This window comes from Haemaphysalis longicornis, unplaced genomic scaffold, assembly GCF_048455015.1.
Source record: "Haemaphysalis longicornis isolate Haplotype H1 unplaced genomic scaffold, Haemaphysalis longicornis Haplotype H1 scaffold_6, whole genome shotgun sequence".
Classification (NCBI taxonomy): Eukaryota; Metazoa; Arthropoda; class Arachnida; order Ixodida; family Ixodidae; genus Haemaphysalis; species Haemaphysalis longicornis.
Window position 1 is genome coordinate 23,928,733 of NW_027526407.1, and position 22,646 is coordinate 23,951,378.

Below are 22,646 nucleotides of genomic sequence, written 5' to 3' on the forward strand. Positions count from 1 at the left end.
TACATAGAGAGCATGTCCATCAGCGTGCGGTTAAAGCGTCCCATGAGACCGTTGGCCTGGGGATGGCAAGATGTGGTAAGCTTGTGTGTCGTGGAACTGAAACGAAGCAAATCAGGCACCACTTCTGACAGAAAGTATTGGCCTCGGTAGGTGAGAAGTTAACTTGGAGCACCGTGGTGGAAAATTACATCGTAAAGGAAGTTGGCGACATCAGTCGCACATCTAGTAGGAAGGACTCTGGTAATAGCAAAATGCATGGCATAGCCATTGCTACGGCAATACACTTGCTACCTGATGTTGACAAAAGGAAGTGAACAAGGAGGCCCATCCCTACACGATATAACGGTTCGCCTGGCACGTCGAGGGACCCTAGGGGACCAGCAGATTCCGCTGTTAAATATTTTTGTCGTCGACAGGCAACGCAGGCACTGACGTTGCGTCAAACCAACATATATAGGCCAGGCCAGAAGAAGCTCCACCCGACGCGATCATAGGTGCGTGTCAGACCTAGTTGACCTGCAATAGGTGCTAACAGAATTTCTGCCACCTTAAATTTCAGTCAACCTAATGAACAAGCTGGGTTTCGTAAAGGCTATTCAAGAATAGACCACATTCACACGATCAATTAGGTGATAGAGAACAAAACAGATTATACTCAAACCGTGTATATAGCCTTCATTTATTATGAGAAAGCATTTCACTAGGTCGAAACCTCCGCAGTCATTCACGCATTGCTGAATCAGGGTGTAGACGAGCATTACGTGAGAATACTAAAGGATATCTACAATGGGTCCACAGCTACCATCGTCCTCCATGGGGAGAGCAGTAAAATACCGATTAGGAAGGGCTTCAGGCAAGGAGACACAATTTCTACAATGTTATTCACAGCATGTTTACAAGAAGTATTCAGAACGTTGGATTGGGGACAGTTGGGAGTAAAGGTTAATGGAGAATACCTCAGTAACCTCAGGTTTGCTGATGACGTTGCTTTGCAGAGTAAGTCCGAAGGCGAATTGCAAAGCATGCTTACCGCACTGGACAAGCACAGTAGAACTGTGGGCCTGAAAATTAAATGCACAAAACTAAAGTACTGCACAATAACCTCGAGAGAGCACAGCTCTTTCGGATAGGTGGCGAGGCAGTGGAAGGGGTGAGCGTATATATCTACTTAGGTGAAGTAATGACCACGGATCCCTACCATAAGGAAGAGATAATTAGAAGGATAAGAATGAGGTGTGGTGCATTTGGTAGGAATTCTGAGATAATGAACGGCAGCCTATCATTGCCCCTGAAGAAAAATTGTATGACAGCTGCATATTAGCGGTACTCACCTACCGCGCAGAAACATGGAGGATCACAAACATGGTTCAACTGTAATTGAGGGCGAGCAAGCGAAAAATACAACGGAAGGTGATAGGTGTAACATTACGGGCAATAAGAGAGCGGAGTGGGTCAGGAAAAAACGCGTAGTTAGGGCATATTAGTAGAAATTAAGAAGAGGAAATGGGTGTGGGCAGAGCATGTAAGGCGGAAGCAAGATAACGGTTGGTTATCAAGGGTAACATATTGGATCCCTAGAGAAGGCAAGCGTTGCAGGAGGCGGCAGAAGGTTAGATGAGAAGATGAGATCAAGAAGTTTTCTGAGATATATTTGTCGCAGTTAGCACAGGACCGGGATAATTAGAGATCTATGGGAGATGCCTTTGCCCTGCAGTGGTCGTAGATGGACTGATGATGATGATGGGGCTAGTCATGGTGTTTCTGTGATGATGATGATGATTATGATGATATCGTGCAATTGGCGGAGCACCGACCGTCGAAGGTGCCCCGGGACGATCAGAAGCAAAGCAGGGCTGTCACGGCAAAATTCGCAGCGCTAGAGCACCCCGTCTTGCAGTAGGTTCGCCTGTAGCGAAGGGTGGTGTCTGGAGGAGGAGAGATTGCCCATGATCACTCCTAATGAATGCCTAGTAAGAATCAAATGAGAAATAGCCAGGACACAGGCGTTAAAGTCATGGGCAACGGAAACAGGTTGTTCGGCGGGATAGCGGGACAAGCAGTCCGCGTCTTGATACATGCGACCAGATTTGTGGGAAACAGTAAAACTGTATTCTTGCAAGGTCAAAGCCCAGAGAGAGAGACAGAGAGAGAAGGCTCTTGATTGCAAACAGCAGGAAGTTTTGCCGGCGTTTGGAATCGCCTATATGCTTCTCAGCTAGGTGTAGGGGATGTAGGGAAAACAGGCCCTAGAAAGAGGTGGGCAGAAAAAAAAACAAAAAAACACTGGCGTGCTTTCCGGGCTATTTAGCAGATTGTGTCACAGAATTCACGACCTGCGGCCTAAGTGCCCGTAAGGTCCCTTTATGGAGAGCAACCAGCAACGAGAGCGAGAGAGAGTGAGAGAGAGAGAGAACAGACATTATTGTCACCCCTTTTAAGACGAAGGCACCATGCGGAAATGTCCGGTGTCTTTGTCCCATCAGATGGCGGTCAGGAACCCATGGTTCCTGGTGGCGTCCATGGCCAGTTGGTTGACAGCAGCTTGTATCTCAAGAAGAGAGCTGAGCAATGCGGCCTCCCACTGCTCACTGAGTACGGTAATCGGTGATAACTGTCAACGGCCTCCCGTTGAGGTAGGGACGGAATTTTCCTACAGCCCATACAAGAGCAAGGCATTCGCACTCTGTAATGGAGCAGTTCCGCTCTGATGACAAGAAAAGACGGCTGGCGTGGGTAATCACTTGGTCACAGTTTGCCTGTCGCTGCGCCAGAAAAGCTCTAATACCGTATCCACTCGCATATGTACGGACACGCCGATGAACTGAAGTGTCTCAAAATGGGAGAAGCAGTGAGAAGATCCGTCAGCGTATTGAAAATTTTCATTTTTTCTGGGCCCCAAGAGAAGGTGGCGTTGTTGCGAAGATCAGTGAGCAGCCGGGTGACGGTCGCGAAATTTCTAATTAAACGGCGTTAGTATGAACACACGCCGACGAAGCTTGGAATGCCTTTGGGCAAGCGAGTTTGAGGGAACTTCTTGGCAGCCCAACTTCGTCAGGGTCGGGGCGGACTCCCGTTGTGTAAACTTAAAGCCATGTAGAAGGGCGTTTATCATCCACTCGAACGTGGATGTCGCGTTACCTAAACCGAAGGGCAGTACTTTAAATACATAAAGACCTTCCGGCATTACGATAGCTGTTTTTCGCGGTCGAGCTCAACGACAATCTGCCAGTATTCAGTGCGGAGATGTATGGAAGAAAATTACTGAGCACCGCGGAGGCAATTCAATGCATCGTCAATGCGAGGAAGGGTGTACACGTCTTGTAGGGGCGAAGCTCCTTCTGCTCGGGCCCTGTCCCATCCCTTGTTGCCGCCGTGTACATACCGCTGATGATGATTGTGGCAGGATGCCCCTAGCAATTGGCCAACCAAAGATTGGATGAAGAGGTCAAACCGTACAACGCGTTCGTTGCTACCCAACAAGTAGGAGAGGAAGAAGAAGAGGTTGTCGTTCGTCGTCTGCGAGCTCAAGACACGTACCGGGGGTACGCGACACAAGACGCTCTGCAGAAGGCGACGGCAACGGTGGCTAAAATGTCACACACCGAATTTGCCAACTTACCCATGGAGATTCTCATCGTCCCAAACAAGCCCTGCATGATCACCAAAAACATCGACGTCGTCAACGGGCTTCTCAACGAAGCGGTGGGAAGTCTCGAGCTTTGCGAGCGAGGAGGGGTGGTCTTGACGCGACGGCGCCCGGTTTCGATCAGGAGGTGTGTGGCGCTCCTCCCACTGCGCTACAACCGAAACGCGAGCATGGCTGCGAACATGCCTTATGTCCTTCACTCATTCAGATGGTGCGCGTCATCAAGAAGACCTATAACAACGTGTCGAGTGCCATTGACGCGGTGGCGCCCGGTTTCGATCCCATCATTATGGCAGCCACGGGAGGTACGTGGCGCTCTTCCCAGTGCGCTACAAACCGAGATGCGAGCATGGCTACGAACGCGCCTTAGGTCCATCACTCATTCAGATGGTGCGCTCCGTCAAGACCTATGACAACGTGTCGAGTCTTTATATGATGTGTGGGCGAATGTTTCACGGTTTTACCGATAAGCATTTCAGCTTCACCCCTGTCATCATCATTCAATTCGTGGAGATTACGGGATTTTTGTAGTAACTTTGTTGAGCTGACAATACTCTACACAAAACCCCCTTGTACCATCCGTCTTCTTGACCAGTATAACGGGGATGCCCATGGACTAGTGGAAGGCCCAATAATGTCATTGCGGAGCATATTGTCCACTTACCCTTGAATAGCTTGCTGTTCCGCCATGCATACACAATGAGGCCATCTGCTTAGGGGATTGGCATCGTCTGTCTTGGTGGGATGCTGGACAGCAGTGGCCTCTCCCAGGGAGCGATCATCAAGGTAAAAAAATGTCTCGAAACGATGATATATTACGACGTTTCTTTGCATATACCATTGGCAGATCGGAGGCTATCAGTGGTTCGCGATCGAGCACCAGAAGTGGAGTCGGCTTGGCCTCTTAGTGACGGTCTAGTCTGGTGACATTGGCTAATGCATTCACCTCGCACTATGGTATTCATCACAGCGTAGCGAGCACCATTCCTCTTGCGTTAACTTGCGGTGTATAGCCGAAGTTGGTGAACGCCAGTCGGACGCGATCATCCAAAACCATCCCCACAGCGTGTGGCGTCATCACGTTGCTCGTGAAGAGTACGTCAATAAGAGGCGAAGCGAGGCAATCGTCGTCTGGGACAACGGGATACGGTTGCAAGGACACGAATGCAATGGCTAACGTCCGGTAAACTAGCGCCTTCTGAGGAACAGAAGTGCTGTTGATGTAGATCATCGTGGCGGCGATAACAAGGCTGCTCCAATCGAACTACTCCGGCCGAAGCATCGACGAAGGCTGAATGGTGCGCGAGAAAATCGAGGCCGAGAATGGCGCCGTGAGAGGACTGGTGCAGCACTGTAAACAACACTGTGGTTTGTCGGCCAGAAATAGTCAGATGTGCTGCACACATCCCGGCGACAGTGGGTGTACGTCCACCCGCGACTCGTACAACACGTGATGTAGTGGGCATGAGTGCTTTTTGAAGGCTGCGGCGAAGTTCCGAGCTCATAATAGAGGTATGTGCATATGTGGTGCAGGCTGGGAACATCTTTCCCTCCCACAGTCACCTCACCTCACCCACGAACAACATTGAACAACAACCCGTAACGGCAACGTTGTCAACTTGAATGTCCAATACATTTGTCCGCGTACAAAGCGTCAACACAGGATTTTAGGTGGTCGTCGTACATGCAGCGTCACCTCCGGGAGCTGCATCATTTAGTTTTCAGCACGGGCGTTGTCATACATGGTCGGCGAGGGAGTGCGGCGGGGCTGTGGTGAACGGGACTGACGGCGCTGCGGGGTTGGCGATCGGCTATATCGGCGGAACCGAGGGTTGAAATCTGCGGCTTGCAGCGGAGGTAGAGGTGTAAAGCGAGAAGACACCTGATCAGGATGTGTGTAGCTGGAAAGGGTATGTCGAGATAGGAAAGGCGGACGCCTTTGGCAGTACCGTGCAACATGCCCGATTTGGTGACAGTGGCAGCAAATTCGCTTGTGGTCGCGTGTACTCCCTTCCGTAAGGTAGCGGCTACGATAGGTTGACCACTGGTACTTATTTCGGCCAACATAGCCCGAGGAAAGTTTAAGCACGTGAACGCCTGGACGACTCTATGCGCAAAAAGGGTGGAAAGCGAGCTTGATGACTTCCACCCGCACGACAGCTTGGATCAGAGTGATGGACGGCAGGCTGGTTTCATGCTAAGTAAGCGTTTCGTGGTTTCATGTTGGGTAAACCTCGAGGCGGCATAGCCTTGAGGTCTCGTCTGATAAACCTGCTCAACTTAACAAGTATTGTCACACAACGACGTAGGAGCAGTGTTCGGAAGCCGGCAAAATTTTTTGTAGTTAGTGACGTACTTTCCCCTGCTCAAACGGGCAACATTCCTTGATGACTGATTCCACAGTTGTGCAGTCCTTACACATGAGTAAATTAAAAGCGTCGCCCGCCATTCCCTAGAGAATATGCCCTACCCTGTCTGCTTCCGCCATTTGATCACCAGATTTCTGGCACAACGATAGCATGTCCAGATGTACACAACAAAACACACGGTAGGGGTCTGTACACGGGGAGTCATCTTTGCGGCAAGTTCGGGGCCTACGGGCTTCCCGAAGAGCCCGCGCAGCTTTGATTTGCAGGCGTTCCATTTCGTTAATGTCACGTCGTTCGTCTGAAACCAAGTTCTAGCCGCTCCCCTTAAACAGAAAGTCACATTCGCAAGCATGATGGTGGCATCCCACCTCTTATAGGTGCTAACGAGCTCATACGTGTTCAGCTGGCATTCCACGTCAACATCATGTGTGCCGCAGAACGTATCGGGGTCACGCTGCTGGGACATAACGATGAACGCGGATGCAGTCGCGGTATCTCGCTCGGGCACCACCGTTGGTCGAGACTTGTCTTCCACTGCGGAGCTCCGTGCTGCGTGTGGCGTACCCCTAACCTCCCACCAAGACGATACAGAAAGTTACTCTACTCACAAAGCTATTTACAAGGCGAGAACGAGAGCAGAGTGTTGAGGAGGTGGTAGTGGTGCCAGAAGATGTGCCTCATACCCACTCAGGGGGATCGGCCAGGAGACACGCACAAGCCTAGCCGAGTCCGAGCGTCGTCAACTTCTCCTAGCTGCTCAGCGTTCATCAGTTGATCTGTCTGGTACATGGCCAGCACAGATAGCGACACATGCTCATCAGCTCAGTCCAAAGCCCAACAGCCTCCCAAACAGCCTCATCACAATGTGTATACAAACATTAAAGCCTATCGAAGGGTTCGGACGACGGTTTCCTACGATATGTGATTGTTGGCGCTCCCAAACAACCCGTCAAACGTTTTGTGACACGTAGTAATTTCTATCGCTTTACCTTAACATGTGAATATTTGGCAATACAACTGAACGGCAACTAAAATTTACGCTATTCTGAAAGCATTATTTTCTTCCTTTGCAGACTTGGCGCAACACATGATGGAAGTAGCGGACACTGGGAGATACAAGACCACCCCGACTCTTATGCTTGCCCCGAGAAACAAGGTTATCTAATGAGCTATCATGATGGAGGCGAAAAGAGATACCGACTTTCAAACTGTAGCCAAAAGCAAATCAAGCATGTCCTCGGGTATTTTACACGTTTTCGTACAAACAACATAATTTCATGCCTTCAGTACTAGGCAAATTGTTTCTAGGCAAATTGCCTAAAATGTTTCACTTTCGTTTCCTCAAACCGATAAAACTTTTGTGCTGGAACACCACAGTATTATAAGATTGTTTACTTGGAAAAGTCCCCAGAAATAACACAATGATGCTTATTTGTAACAGTGCTTTGTTTGAGAAGTGACCCCTGTGCCATATCTTTTTGAGTGTGCGGTGGAACCTTTTCAAAGTGCCGCATATTATGTACGCGTCGGCACAGCCTCAGAATTTTCAAAACCGCACGGGAGTTTTCACCGACTCCCAAGCCCAGTTACATCATCGTCTCGTGCTTGAACAGAGAGCCCCTCGCTTTATTTAAAGCCGGAAGTGCCGCCAATTATCGCCACTTTTCTATCAGCCTCTCACTTTCGACTGCATTAGGTATTGAGAGGTGGCGTAAGTACCGAACAGTTACAGCTCGTAGGAGTACGTGTGGATGCTAGAGAATAACAGCTTTCGGAATAGCGTTTAAAACTCGTTGTTGTGTCGCTGAGATGTTCTTGAACTAAATTGCCTCAGTTTATATTGGTGTGGCCAATGGTAGGCACCCTTAAAGGAGACATCAACACAGAATTCGAGATTGTATTATTGAAAAGATTGGCTGATATTGATAACAGAGGATAGGCGTAACGCTCCCCAACTACTTTCCCGCACAGAACATATGACGTATTTAGACCTACATGGTGCTATTTACTGAGGCCGACAATATCCAAAGCTAATAAACCGGGATTATACGCTTGAAGAACGAGCTATCAGCGCTTACATTTAGTGTATATTCTTTGTAAGGCCGAAATTAACAGTGCAAATTACGAACAAACGGAAACACAGCCTTCGGGCACGTTGGGCATTTCTAACACGACGCTGGCCAACTGGCATAAGCGACACTGCCCCCTACGTTGCCCTCTTTGTCAATTCATTCCCACTATTTTATGAAACAATTACTATCACCCATGATACAAATACGACCGGTATAGTCCGCTCAGAAGCAAACAGGAAATGCGGTCTTTGAGAGGTATCGCTGCTCCATCTAGGCAGGCGGACTGTAACCAAGAAACAAGAAAACGTGCAGATAGCGGCAGCCTGATTCAACGTACTAACTTTTGCTTTAGATAACGGCACTTATGGCATGATGAGACATACAATGAAGCGAGAGTATTTAAACCTTGGCCTCGGGTATTCCATTTCCCAACCAATAAAGCATAGTATCCTGCACGACGAGCGTACAGGTACTCCTAAATAGGCTACGTTGAATTTTGTACAGTGTACTTATTGTCGCGTACCGATGCGTGCTTTGATTATTTATAATTGCGTTAATAACAAACGTCCCTACCTACAACACCACAGAACGTCTATTGCATGTGACAACATGGCGAAGGAGGAGGAAAAAACTTTTATTAAAAGCTATTAGCTTAGCCCCTTAAAACCTGTTAGCTTAGCTTAACTGCTCTTTCGGCGGTGTCAATGTACTTGGTAGGTATAGAAGCAGAATCTAGCTCCAGTCCATAATTATTGTGTATGCTGACGAGGTTGGCTGATCCACTGGTGTCAGTGATGCGTCTGCGTACCAAACTTTCGGGCCATTTCCCGTATGCACTTGGAAGAGCTTGAACGCTTGCCTTGCGTCGTGAATTGTTGTTGATCGGATGCATGTTTCTTGGTACCGAGGCGACAGTGATGCTCTCTCTAACTAGTAGAGAAATGCGTTGTTTAGCGTTATTGTCTTTCGGGACTTCACAACCCAGTTTTTGTATGGTGTGTCCTCCCGTCTTGGTGAATTTTAGGCTTTCCATTTGGCTAGTTTTGTTGGGGTTCAGCCAATTCCTCCCAAGTGTTGTTCAGGCCTAATTGCAATAATTTTTCTGTAGAAGCAGTGAGGGGTAAAACGACAAAAAAGCTTCTAGGCCTTTCGGATCAATATATTAAGGTTTTTCTTTTTGTTTTTTTTTAGGGCTAGATATGGTGTTCCATACAAAATTCTACTCGTTATAAAGATTCCAGAATTTTAATGCTGTCCTGTTCTTTGAGGCCACGTCGACGATTTGTGATACGGCGTATGTGATGTACAACTTGATCAATTGTGGTTTGCATGTTATGGAGCGTTGCCATGCCCGCTTCATCTTGCTTTAGCGTAAGTCCTGGTAGGCAGACATTTTTGACCTGTGGGTTTGGAGCCTTGTTGATTCCAAGTTCCATATCAGGAATTGGCGCTGGGGATCGACCTCTGATTCGTCTTTAAGGAGCAGTTATTCGGATTTAACTGGAGAGCACTGCAGGCAACTTCGGCGAGGGTACTGTTCGGTGGTTTGAATTGCGTTTTGCAAGGCGACTTGCTCCGTGCCGGCAGAGCCCGGAGCGCCCATATTGTAATATCATCGGCGTCGATACCGTGACTGATGGCTGGGATATTATTCAACTGTGCTGGAAGGTCTTTTATTGGCAAATTGAAAAGTATTGGTGACATGACAAAGGCATGGGGTGTTCCTTTCTGTGGTGTCGGGAGTTCGTCTGTTCTCGGGTTCAGGGACGCCAACTGCCCCTGTTCGGTCTGTAAACAAATTTTGCACGAAGTTGCATGTCCGCTCGCCGAAGTGGGTTGACTGTAGGCCTTCTGATATAGCATGGCGTGTGGCGTTGTGAAAGGCCCCTTGGACGCCAAGGGCAAAAATGACGCCTTTGTGCTGACTGCTTAGATTGTCCAGGATGTGTTTTTTTAATTTGCAGGAGTATATGTTGAGTAGAGAGCGGTTAGCGAAAGCCATACATTCTGTGAGGCCAGTGATTATTGCTTTCGAGGTAAGGGGAAAGCCTATTGGTCACAAAACGTTCATATATAACTTGCCTACGTATTATGCAACAAAAATAGGACGTATGTTTCCGAAATTTGTGGGTTTTCTATGTTTGGGAGTTAAGCTTATGTCGGCATGTTTCCTGAAACCGGGTACTTGACCCTTTTAGATGCGACTGCATCTCATTCACTCGCCTTGTCCCTCCATACGGCGCTGTTGTTGTCCGTCCACACCCCTCCCCCATTCTCCTCGCCGCGCGAGCTGCGCTCTCAGCCGCTCACCCCCCCCCCTCTCGGATAGCGAACACTCTCTCGCCAGGGGCATTGGATTGGATTCGATTGGATTGGCTTGGCTTGGCTTGGCTTGGCTTGGCTTGGATAGGATTGGATGGATTTGGATTGGATTGGATTAAAGTGGATTGTGTTGGATTGTGTTGCGTCATAGCCGCGCCACGTTGCTCCATAGCCGCAGCAGGGGGTTCACGGCACGTTTCACGCGATGGGAGAATCAACCTAACGGAAACAACAACGGAACCCCCTATGCGTCGCATCTACACAGGGGTTCCCGCGAGGGGAGGTGGGAGAAATTTTCCCATTGCTCGTTGATGTATTGCTGTAACCAATCAATGGCATCAGAATCCAGGTTCCTAAGTGTCTTGTTGATTTTGTCGTGACCTGGCGTTGTTTTTTTTTTTGTCAGGTTCTGAATAGCTGCGGTTAATTTCGTATCCGTAAAGGGGCTGTCGCACTCTGGAGTGGGCTTACCAGCGTAAGCGGGGAGCAGACGCGGGGTGGCGGGGATGAGACCTATGTAACGGTCAGCCAGGTCTCTGAGTAATTGTTGGTCGTACGCTTGGTATTGGTGAGTGAGACGGCGTATATGGTGTGTTCTGGCAGCCTTCGTTTCTGTATTGCCGATAAGCTTTTTGAGAATGTCCCAAGTTTGTCGGTTGCTCAGCGTTCATTGTAGTTCGTTGCAAAATTGGTTCCAATTCTGTCTACTGAGATGATGCGCATATTCGGTGGCCTCGACAGTAAATTAAGCTATGGGGAGCTTTAGGGCACAGTTGCTTTTTCTTTTTTTCCACCTCTGGACCACGCTTCTGCGAGCCTCCCATATGTGTAGGAGGTGCAGATCAGTGTCAGGGTTATCGGCGGTAAGCTGAATTGTTTTGGTTTGCTTGTAAACCAATTGGACAAATCCATCCGATAATTTCTCGGTTGAATCGAAGTTGGACGGTTGGGTTTCCTCACGGAATGCATTCCAGTCAAGAATCTTTCCTTTTCCAAGTTGTTCCGGGGTTTTGTAAAGGGCAACAACAGATTGTATTATTTACTGATCGCAGCCTAACGTCTCATATAGTCTTAGCCCCTCCAGGTTTCTGATGTTATAAGAGAAGGTGAGACCAGGGATTGTGTCCCTGGATACACTATTTCCTATTCTGGGTGGGGTGGTTAGGTCATTCCAGAGAATTAGCTGATATTGCTGCGCTATGTTGTGCATGTCTGGTTCCTTTTTGGTGGTTACGCGATAGCCCCAGCATACATTAGGAGCATTGAAGTAACCTAAGAGAAGGAGTTTTTGCCCTCGAGCTTGTTGTCTGGCTTGTATCACATTACTCAACGGGGTGAGAAACACCTGTGGGGGACGGGTACAAAAACTGTGACGACCTTTGGAGTTCTTAAGCGCTCGATCTTATTGTGCGTGTGACGACAAATACAGAAATTGTGGTCTATAACCTATTTTTATCACAATAAAAAAAGTGACGATTTTTTCCTTCGAAAATAGGCTACAGAGTTCCCACTGTTTGGAAGTGGTGTCGAAGAAGGCCTATGCCATACATAACATCTACCCGGGACAGCTTCTGTCTACAAAGCAGTACTGCCAATATTTGTATCCAAGATTTAGAAATATGTATGCGAACACCGTAAGTAGTATAATTCTTCCGGCAAAAGAAAACTTTAAACCAAGGCAGATCTTGACCGAGTTTAGCACGATTTGACATGAACTCTTCGTTATGTTGTGAATATTGTACGCTCATTTTTACCTTCTAAGGTACCAACGTACGTTGCGTGGGTTCAATAGCAAGTAGGCCCAGAGAGAGTAGAACTTTAAAATGTACGATTATCATAAAAGCAACAAAAACTTGCTCACGGGCTAACTAATCAGTTTCCTTAAACTTCATATATATTGGAGAGTATGCCTCAGTGTATTTGCAGATTTGCATGTATAAAAATGCAAGAAAGCTATTTATAGGAATAAGTTAATTAGCAGCTGAAATCAGCGTTGGTTTTCTACATTATATAATTTTAAAGGTGCAAATTATTCAATTTTTAACAATGAGTGTGATCAGTATGGCAGCGAAATCAGCGAGTTTGGTTACAGGCATGGTGGTGAACAGCGAAAAACAACCCAGGGGGACAAGGCGAAACAAAATAAACAGGGCATGGGATTAATTACGACCTGTTTTACTGAAAGCACCATAGTTTATCTATACAGCGCGTGTTCCCATCAGCCGATGACATACTAACAGTAAGCAACCACACAGCCGGCTTAAAAAAGCATTAATTTCAACACTCGACACAAACCACCCGCTAAAAAAACGGCAGTCATAAACCCTTCATTCTCCTTCATTCGCGTATAGGGGTAGCGATGCCTCGCTAAAATTTCTCCCAAGAATGCTGACCACAACCCCTCCGACAACTTTTTTGTTGTCTGGTGGTAGTGTTCATACCAGGCGATTGCTTCGCAGAGAAACTAAAAACACCAGCACGTGTGACGATGCCCAGCCAGGTCTGACTCTTCTGTTGGTTTCACTGGCTTGTCGTTAACGTGGTTCCGTTGTGGGGAGTGTTAGTAGATGACTGGCTGATGTCAACACACGGGGCCAAGAACCCACAATCTCAGCGTATAAAAAGTGTGGGCTGTTTTCTGTAAAATCTCGTAGGTGTGAGCTTGTCCTGCTTCTTACTACGAAGCAGTATACCTCTTGTTAGACAAGGAACTTTTAGTGTGCGAATCAGCTGAAAACTCCCAAGCTACCACTGGTTGCACAAGCATACAGCCCAGGCTACTGCTGGCTACTAGCTACACCCCGGCTACAAAAATAAGATGCTGGCACCGCCAGGGATCGAACCTGGGCCGGCGAAGAGAAGGAAAGAGTGAGCCCGTCGTTTTACCGACTAAGCTACGCCCAGGCGTGTAGCAGGAGAAGGAAGACGGTATATATGGTTTGGGGAAAGGAGGGGCGCTTATGGTGGCGACGCCTTGAACTCGAGGGGGTGGGGGGGAGCAATGAGAGAGTTTACGCCAAAGACGCACGTGCGTCCCCTCGTCCTCACCCTTCAAAGGACGGTAAAAGTGGCCGCCACAAAGGGCACGTCCCAAACTGCGCAGGAAACCAAAAAAAAAAAACAGTACTCCCGGTCGCGAGGTGGCAGACAGGGGGCACGCGGGCACCACGAAGGCGGTAAATTTGAATTGCACCCTACAAACCTCCGTTCAATTTATCAAAAGAGAAGTGAGACAGGGAGGCGAAGAGCGTAATGGGTCGTAGCAGTGAGTGGCTGCCACGTGTGTGAATTCAAGTGACGCCGCATGGGTAACCATTGTGGGTTTCGTTTACAGCTTCGCAGTCCAACCACATTCAAAGCGTGAATTGGAGCCAATTTTTTTTTCTCTTTGCCTTCTCTAGTGCCTGCTATTTTGCGTTGTTCCCAAATGCTAGTGTGAAAAGTGGGAAGATGGCAGAAAGTAAAAACTCTACTCCAACCGGCGAATGGCGCCAAAGGCTGCAAAACAACAGTGGTACTCTTTGGCTTCAGATCATAGGGTGGTAGGCTGTCAAGACAAGTTGTCATTTCGTTCTTAACAAGTTTTAGGAGATCCTTGTACGCATCTCTCCTGAAGATAAACATGTTTTTTTTGTGTTACGACGTTCACAAATACTGCCCCCGAGGTGTCAATGGTATGACATCACTTAGATGTTGACAACGTGAATGCATAGGTTTTGCACACAATTCAGTAGTGAGTGGCAGCGTGTTCTTTCCGAATTTCAGCACAGGTCCGCAAATTGCGCTTCTCTAGAAGCAACACATGCCACATTTTGTATAAAATAATTGTGTGGACATTTTTAAAATATTTTGCCTTATGGGATAAACTAAATTATTATGCGAAAAAATCATTATAATGGCCTATTTTGTTGCATATTGAAATAGGCACTTTATAAAATCAGCATAACCAAATCTCAAAAAGACACTATGGAAAATGGAAGCATATTTTCTACTAACTAAAAATGTAGCCTTTCAAGAGAGTTCAAAAGCCACGAGGATTGCAGAAGGACGACGCACATAGGGAAGGCATGCTCTCGTCCGGTTGTCTTCCCTATGTGTGTCGTCTTTCTGCGCAATCCTCAGGGCTTTTGAAGTATCAGACCAACTAGCCCATCAACAAATCTTGCTGAACTTTCAAGAGAGATTGCACATAATACAGAATTTTTGTTAACACATTTGAGTACACGACTATGGTAAGTCTGTGCTTGTCGAAACACCCAGTGCTGTTTTCAGGCAGTTTCAGTAACCTTGACTTGCGAAGCCAATATTTTTATATCAAAAGGTTACAAAGGGAATGAGAGGAAAGGACAATGAGAACAAACCTCGGATTTACATCGATCAGGCACACTACGAAAGAAAGGCGGGAAAGGTTTGAAAATAACTACCACCAGGACGCTTTGTGAAATGTGCGCACACAATGGTGTCAACTAATTTTTGGATCACTGTATTCTCTGGTTTTTACTTTAGTAGCTAAAACGCCGTAGGGGGCGTAGAGGTGATCAGGCCGCAGAGAAACAGTGAAGCGTACGCACACCCGCGGTACTTGTGGTCCACCTTCCGGAGCTGGATTTCTAGATTGTTTCCGGGGATGTAATGGTTCATTAAAATCAGAAACGTGAAACACTTAGGTTAAACATTCCAAATATTACTCAGATGTCATACTTATGATTAGTCGTGGGCGGTTAGTGTTCCCAATTTTAATTTCGATACAATAAATCAAGGTAGATTTTTTCGCAAGCTTTCATAATAGGATTTCGATTTTTTAACAATTCGTGCATGTGCAGGTTTAACTTTCATAGACGTATCCCAAAATGCGTTCGCGAACCACTCGTTGAAACATCCCTTACATGGGCCGGACATGCTATGATGAAATTTTTTCTTGCAAGGTGTGAGCTGAGAGTGTGTGTCACCCGCAGAGAGACCTGAGTCACTGAGCAGGCGTTGCGCAGCCTATTGTGAAAAAGTACAACTGCCATTTCTATTACCAATTACAACAAACAAATACTTATTTTTCAGAGTGACATTTTGAGCAGCCATTGCAAGCTGAAGTGCTGCAAGCTTGTTCGGCACGGTAGATCCTTTGCACCAGCGTGCAGTGTCAAAATAATGCTTGATGGAATGTCCTGCGGAGGGTGGAAGGTACGCTGTACTAACAATTTATTCATTTTTCTGTTATTATTTGTGTGTGCATTTGAGTTTGTATATGCATCGGCCTATTTTTCCATCTTTTTCTGCCTATTCTTCGGTATGGCTATCTATCTGTATACCTTCATCTGTCTGTCTGTATGTCTGTCTGTCTGCCTGTCTGCCCGTCCGTCTGTCCATCTCTATCTATCTATCTATCTATCTATCTATCTATCTATCTATCTATCTATCTATCTATCTATCTATCTATCTATCTATCTATCTATCTATCTATCTATCTATCTATCTATCTATCTATCTATCTATCTATCTTGTCTGTCTGTCTCTCGGTCTATCTGCCTGTGTGCCTGTCTGTCCGTCCGTCCACCTACGAACCTACTTCCCGCCCACCCACCCACGCACTCAAGTTACTGGCCTGCCTGCCTGCTTGTCTATCTACCTGCCAACTACCTGCCTGCCTGCCTGCCTGCCTGCCTGACTACCTGCCTGTCTGTCAGTCTGTCTGTCTGTCTGCCTGCCTACCCACCCACCTCCCTACCTACCCACTTACCTACCTACCTATCTACCTACCTACCTACCTACCTGCCTGCCTGCCTACTTACCTACCTACCTACCTGCCTACCTACCTACTTGCCTGCCTACCTACCCACCTACCCACCCACCAATCTAGCTGCCTCACCAATCAACCTACTCACCTGCCTCCTACGTACCTTCTTATATTTGTATATGTTTTCTATTCACCTATTTTAACGCTTCGTTTATTACGTCACAGGGTATCCTATTGCCAGGCAGTGCGGTGAACCGGATGGGTATTTAGCTAACTCAGAACAACGCGGTATTATGTAACCGTGGAAATATGACACAAAATACTACAATATAAGTGCAAGACGCGAATATCAACGTAATGAAGGCAAACGTAATTATTTTTACTCCCGCCTTAGCGAATATGCTCATCCAGCATTTTTATCGGGTGGTCCAAGATTACTGAAAGAGCAGTGACCAAGTATATTACAGTCAAACCCGAATATACCGAAAAAGGATAGACGAAATTATGCCTTATCACGAACTCTCAAAAACTCTTCTGCCATTATGCCTGTAAAATGTACTCTCATAAGGAACTAAACAATAAAGATATTGAACTCTGATCACGCGCGATCGGTCATCAAACGCCCGCCAACGCGCTTCCGTGAAACGCACCAGCAGCAGTCTGCGCCTTTGGCCAGCCTACTTTTGCAGCGCGCCTATTTTGCAGCTGATTGACACGTGATCAAGGGCCTGCGAGCAGTTTCGGGCATACTGGCTGTGATGCTTTCACGACTGTAGCAATCTTCGCCTGACGTTTCGCGAAGCCCTTTCTACTAGCAGCTTGCTGCGGCAATACTGCACCTAAATACAGTGAAGTGGACTGGAGTTCGTCCAAATGGTGTCGCGTGTCGAGAATGCAATTTTCATTGATGGTACTCACTGTTAAAGCCGTGTTCAGTGTTCAGAAAGCCTTAACGTAGTGTTCAGACAAATATCACTAAATACTGCGAATATACGTACATTTCTCTGCACAAAATTTCTTTTGAGTAGATTACTATTCATGATGAAAGGTATCGTTTTCTTTCATTCTTTCTTTCAATTTTCTTTCAAAAACACACGCAGACAAAAAAAAGTACACAGGACACTCGCTAGCGAGTGTCCTGTGTACTTCTTCGTTTGCGTCTCTCTTTCGCTAGTAAGATGCAGTCTAATCGCAAATGCGTGACGACTTCTGGCCCTGTTCCGTCTGTTGCGCTGCCGCTTTCTTTCGAAGCTATGCACCTACCACACGAAGTTTTAACTAATAATTGAACACACTCGACCTCTTTTCTTCCGTCAGTACTGAAGAATCAGCCAATAATGATGCCCAACAATTGCCACAGGCTGGAATGAGTGTTACGTTTTAAATTGAACGCTACAGTAAATGGCATATTTTGTCTGCAAAGGCCCTCGAAGACGAAACACTTACCCACCGTTATTTTTTATCATTTCAGAAATGCTTTAGGGGAAGGTGCCTACACGAAAATATGCTGCCAACTAAACCCAGACGGCCATCGTACACTAGGGCCTAACTGCCACAGTAAAAGTGCGGAACAAGAAAATAGGTATTCAACCTCGACGACGTCATGCAAATAAAACCAGCTGTTGCAGAAATGTTTGTGTCTGTGTCAGATTCTTCGCTTCCCTTTGTACACACGTATGTCAGATTCTTGCCTTCCGCTTGTACACACGTCCTGTAGTGTTTCACAGACCACCAAAAGAAAGTGTTGCGAACGCCTGTTCCCATACACCTTGGAGGAAACCTGACAACTGTCCCAACCATTGGCTGGTTCTTCTGTTTCTGATTCAAGTTAAACCAACAGCTGGGATTTAACTACCTTGAAGACCACCAAATTTTGAACTGCCGCAGCATCTTCCTTCCCAACACCTGTCTTGCCAGCGGAAGGGTCTACATCATTCTCACGACTTCATTTGTCTGTAACGGGGGTTTCATCCCTTCGTGGCTACAAGGGGGTAAAGAAAAAAGCTGTATTGGTTATGGCAGTTCTGCACGCACAGTAACTCTCTAAAAGAGGAGTAGTGAGGACAGGTATACGCAGTGAAAGAGTGCGTACATAGAAGTTACAGTGTATTTTTATGCTCGATTAGTTCCAAAATGAGCTTTCTATAGCGCCTTTAAAAGTAGGTCGTTGCACAAGGAAAACGTCTAGTTCAAATGACAGTAGGTTGTGTCATTTCAGCCACCACTTTTAAGGACGCAATTATTATCCTTCCGTCAATTGAATAGTTGCCCTAATTATTTTAAAGAAAATTCCATTTTTGGCCCCCATCAAAAGACCACCATTTCGCACATGTTGCCTTGAGATGTAGAATATTACGCACAGAATAATTCTCACGCGCACAGCGGTGCTCGAGCGAAGATCACTGACATCCATTAAATTTATCTCATTAACGTCTGTCGTTGTTCGTGTCACTTGTACAGTCCGCTATGTAACATGTATGGCGGAGCGTGCAGGGTCACCATCATCCTACCCGCAACTTCCCGCCGTCTCTGCTTAACACCACGTCGAGAGTACACAGGCCTTATCGCGCAGCTCCAGCCCTGCAGCGACCTGCCCTCAACGTTGTCTCCAGCCTCTTGCCTCCAGCCCGCGGTGAGCCACGCAAGACGAGCCGTGAAAAGTTAACAAGACCACACCAGAAGAAGACGGACTGGCCCCGCTGTCTCCTCCGACGTTGTTCCGAGTACTCAATGCGCTTCGTCGTTTCGTTGAGGACATCGCTGTTGCATGACGAGGCCTCACCCCTGCAATCACTGCCGTTCGTTGTGTCACGCGCGTTACAGTCCACGCTCCTAGTATCGCTAACCTTCCTCACTACTCATCATTTCACCACAGCCTCACTCCGGACGGTATTCCTCGACCGGAGGAATATGCCCGAGAATATGTGGACTAGTGGGAAAAGCACCATGCTGACCCGTTTGCAAATAAATGACGCACCCGTTGAACACAGCAGTGCTCACGCAAGATGGCAGCCAAGAAAAAAAATCAACCCGTCATTGTTTCCTATGGTCAGTGCCGTTTTTCACCCACCACGTAAAAATATTTTTCCTGGTGCATCTGCGCCGATAACCTCACACCGTAGGACTTGCCGCTTTGCAGCCGATATTTATGTCACATCGAAGGCAATGTGCCAGGCTAGAACATTTACTTTCGCGATCAATACGAATTTCATCGCTTGACTGACAACAAAACAAGCAGCAACGCCATGCTACTAGTTGCATCCATAGCTGTACGACGCACGAGACTACGAGAGGACAAAGAAGCGCAATCCTTTATCTCCAATGTTATGAAAATGGCCGCTATGCAATGTGAAAAGCCCACTGATCGATGTTCGCGCGTTCTCATTCAAGTTGGCCGTGGCTGAAAAATGAAAGTGTTTTTTTCAAGGCTGTAGCACTTGGTAGCACTCGAACGTGAAACCGCCGCTAGGCTATGCACGCTAGAAGACGACCAACCTTGAAGGTTCGCACCTGCAACGCCACATTCTAGCTTTTATATCCGTTGCCTAGCAAAGCGTTGCCTTGCTCGTTGTTGACAACTCTGTGGCTCTGCTCTATATCCTCTATAACTCCAAATTAAAAATCATCGCCCTCCAGACACTAGCATTCAGCTATCGGTGACAGTATTGCATTATTACTCAGAACCATTCAATAAAGTTGTCCTTTTTGATGATAAGAATGATGGTGGTGTTGTCTAGCGGCGCTTGTTAGGTGCTGCAAAAATTTTCACGGCTTGACGCACCAACACGCGCATTTTACGGTAAAGGTGTATAATTCCACTCCCAAACGATTTCAGCGCCGTGGCAGGAATGATTTGCATGGGTAAAAACGCTGAAGCTCCACGGCCTAAGACGCCAAGGGCATGCGTGGGGCTAATCGGGCATACAGCATAGCGCTCAGAATTTGTTTGAGGAAGACACAAAGCAAGCATCTAAACCGCATTATTGGTTATAGGGCGACTGTGAACCATGTGACCCCCACCATGTGTGCCTGGTAAACATTTTATTTGCAGATTATCTTCGAAGGCTAGGCAGGACTAGCAGTTCTTGCCCAAGACGCTGTGCGCACCTGTCAGGCTAGGCGAGATCCAGCATTTTTCTCATCTATGGCAGACTTCTGCTGCTGAAATACTGTTACACATCTTTGATTCGCATTCGGAACGACGTCAGTCGCGCGCATAAACAACAAAATCACCCATGAACCGTCGCAGTGTAAACAAACGTCACGTAATTCGAACTGACCAATGATTATGGCGGCGGCACGGAACAGTAGAAGAAAAGAGTATTGATACTCTGTACCCTTATCGGGTGACACTAGCCGAGCGCAAGCGACAAGCCCGCGGAGACGACGAGAAACATCTCGTACCCTCTTCCACCACCATTTGTAATATTTACAACAGGTTTTCAGGACATCCACTGTCGCTGGGCGAGATGGCGACCATTTTTTTATGACACGCACCTTCGAATCGATTGCTTCATGGCCTATTTATTGAAGCATTGTAACTGCGTGAAGTAGTGCACAAGCGAGTACGCGCTACTCTTTGCATATGTTGTACTGTGGATGTTTAGGAGCAGCCGCATATTCAATTTCCGATCACGCGCAGTCTTGGTTGACAGGCTTCTCACATCCTTTACGGGAATCTTGAAAGGCGTGTGATCAGAGCACACGTGTAAATATTCTGTTGAATCTTCGGCCCGAATGCACCAGCTTGCACTTTTGCAATGTTCCGCCCCTCATTGTTAAGAAACCTCCGTATATATTCTAGCTTTTTATAATCGAGGAAAAGATCATCATGCGACAGATAACACCGTTTAGACTAAATGTAGTTCGCAAACGATGAACTTACAGGTACGTTAAGTCAGGGCAATTTGTGTTACAGCCAAAGTGTCAAGCTTCACTTAAGGTAGCAACAAAATAGTGACGGAATATATTCGCCACATTTTCGATGCTTGCTCTAAATGTGCTGTGTAAATTGCAACGAACAGACATTTCAACCAGAGAAACTAACTTTACATATTAAGGGATCTAACATTATACAAAAGAAACACCTTATGTTGTCGGAAAAAATGCCTCACTTAGGAAATCTCCAATAGAACGGAATCAAAAACGGCAATAAAACGTTTTTTCCTCATTCATACTCATGCTATATTAGGGAAAACCCCTCTCTATTATTCCTTGTATCAGTCAAACATGAGAAAAACGTTTATTAAAAGCTATGACAACCTCAGACGCACGTATCGTACTCTGCTATATCAGTAGCGTTTTATGTTTTGATTATAGGGTTTAACGCGCCAACGCAGCGCAGGCGATGAGGCGCGCCGTAGTGGAGGGCTGCGAATTAATTTTGACCACCCGGGGATTTTTAAATGCGAATGCATTTCTTAGTCGGGGGTTGTCGTGCGTTGGTCGGCGTGCGCCTAGCAAAAGCTGTGGCGCGCCTAGCAACCGGAGCACGTCGTAGCTCGGGCGGGAGTAGCGGAGGGCAAGGGGAGAGGAGGAGCACGCTCGGCGTGTTAGGGCGCTCGCATCGCGGAGCTCGGGCGGAGTAGCGGAGAGTGAGTGGAGAGGAGGAGCGCGCTCGGGCGTGTGAGGGCGCTCGCATCGCAGAGCTCGGCGGAGAGAGCTCGCGCGCGGGGCGGGCGTGTTGTGCGATGCCGGCTCCGACACGTGCCCCACTACCATTCACATATTTGTTAGGGGAGCGGGCCAATCCAAACGAGCTGATTGAGCCAACTAAATGCAAAACACCGTGTTTATGACTGTTTCGCGGTACCTTAGCCACTGCTACAGATTAAAGGGTGGCGTACTTTAAAAAAAACACTGCTGCTCGAATCGTGTCATGAATCGGTGTTTTAGTCTACCACTTCTTAAAGGTCACCCATGCACGCTCTGGTTGCCTCTGCCCTTCTCTGGCAATAAACACTGTTGAAGGAAATGTGTTCGCGCATTTTCTGTCCCTCTGTGAATGCGCCCTTTTTTGGAGGCTGGGTATAGCGATTTTCAATTGGGTCTACTAACAGGCCCATCCCTTTGTTCTTTGAGCTCTTTATTTTCCAGTGCTGAGATAAAGAGAACGTTTTCTAAGTTTTAAGAGGTTAAATGTGGGAAGCGTGCGGCTGCAAGACCATTTTGCTTTGTAAAACACGTTCGGATTTCTTAAAAAAAAAACTCAAGCATGTTTCGCAATAAAAAGAAAATCCTTACACTATTTCAAAAAAGGGGAACATTCAGGCGCTAGACATGTGCAGTCGCAATCAAGGTGAAGGTGATCTCGCGAGCAGCAAGAAGATTCGACCATCTTCACAATACAGATGCGAAGACTTAGGAAACAGCGTAAGTGGTTTCCACTAGTTAAACTTTGCTTTTCTTAGGTATTCCCATTATATCGGAGGATCTTACGCTGGTTCCGCCAAGAGCCCGCCGTCTCGCTCAACTAGGAGAACACCTTCACGTCAAAGCTTACGCCA

At 47.0% G+C, this 22,646-nt stretch overlaps 1 protein-coding gene across 2 annotated transcripts in view; it reads left to right on the plus strand.

Annotated features, from left to right (window-relative positions):
• Positions 1-17,753, plus strand: part of LOC144141433 (venom metalloproteinase antarease-like TtrivMP_A) — a 43,656-nt gene extending 25,903 nt beyond the window's left edge. The window contains exons 10-13 of one of the 2 annotated variants that reach the window (XR_013316598.1): positions 7,089-7,171; positions 11,905-12,043; positions 15,465-15,587; positions 17,612-17,743. Coding sequence is in view for 1 of the 2 variants with exons in the window: in XM_077672992.1 (XP_077529118.1) it covers positions 7,089-7,256; positions 11,905-12,043; positions 15,465-15,587; positions 17,612-17,689 (508 nt within the window). In the remaining variant the exon portion in view is untranslated. Of the gene's footprint in view, positions 1-7,088; positions 7,257-11,904; positions 12,044-15,464; positions 15,588-17,611 lie in introns of both variants that reach the window. The other variant, XM_077672992.1, reaches the window with a different exon arrangement.
• Positions 17,754-22,646: the final 4,893 nt, after the last annotated feature.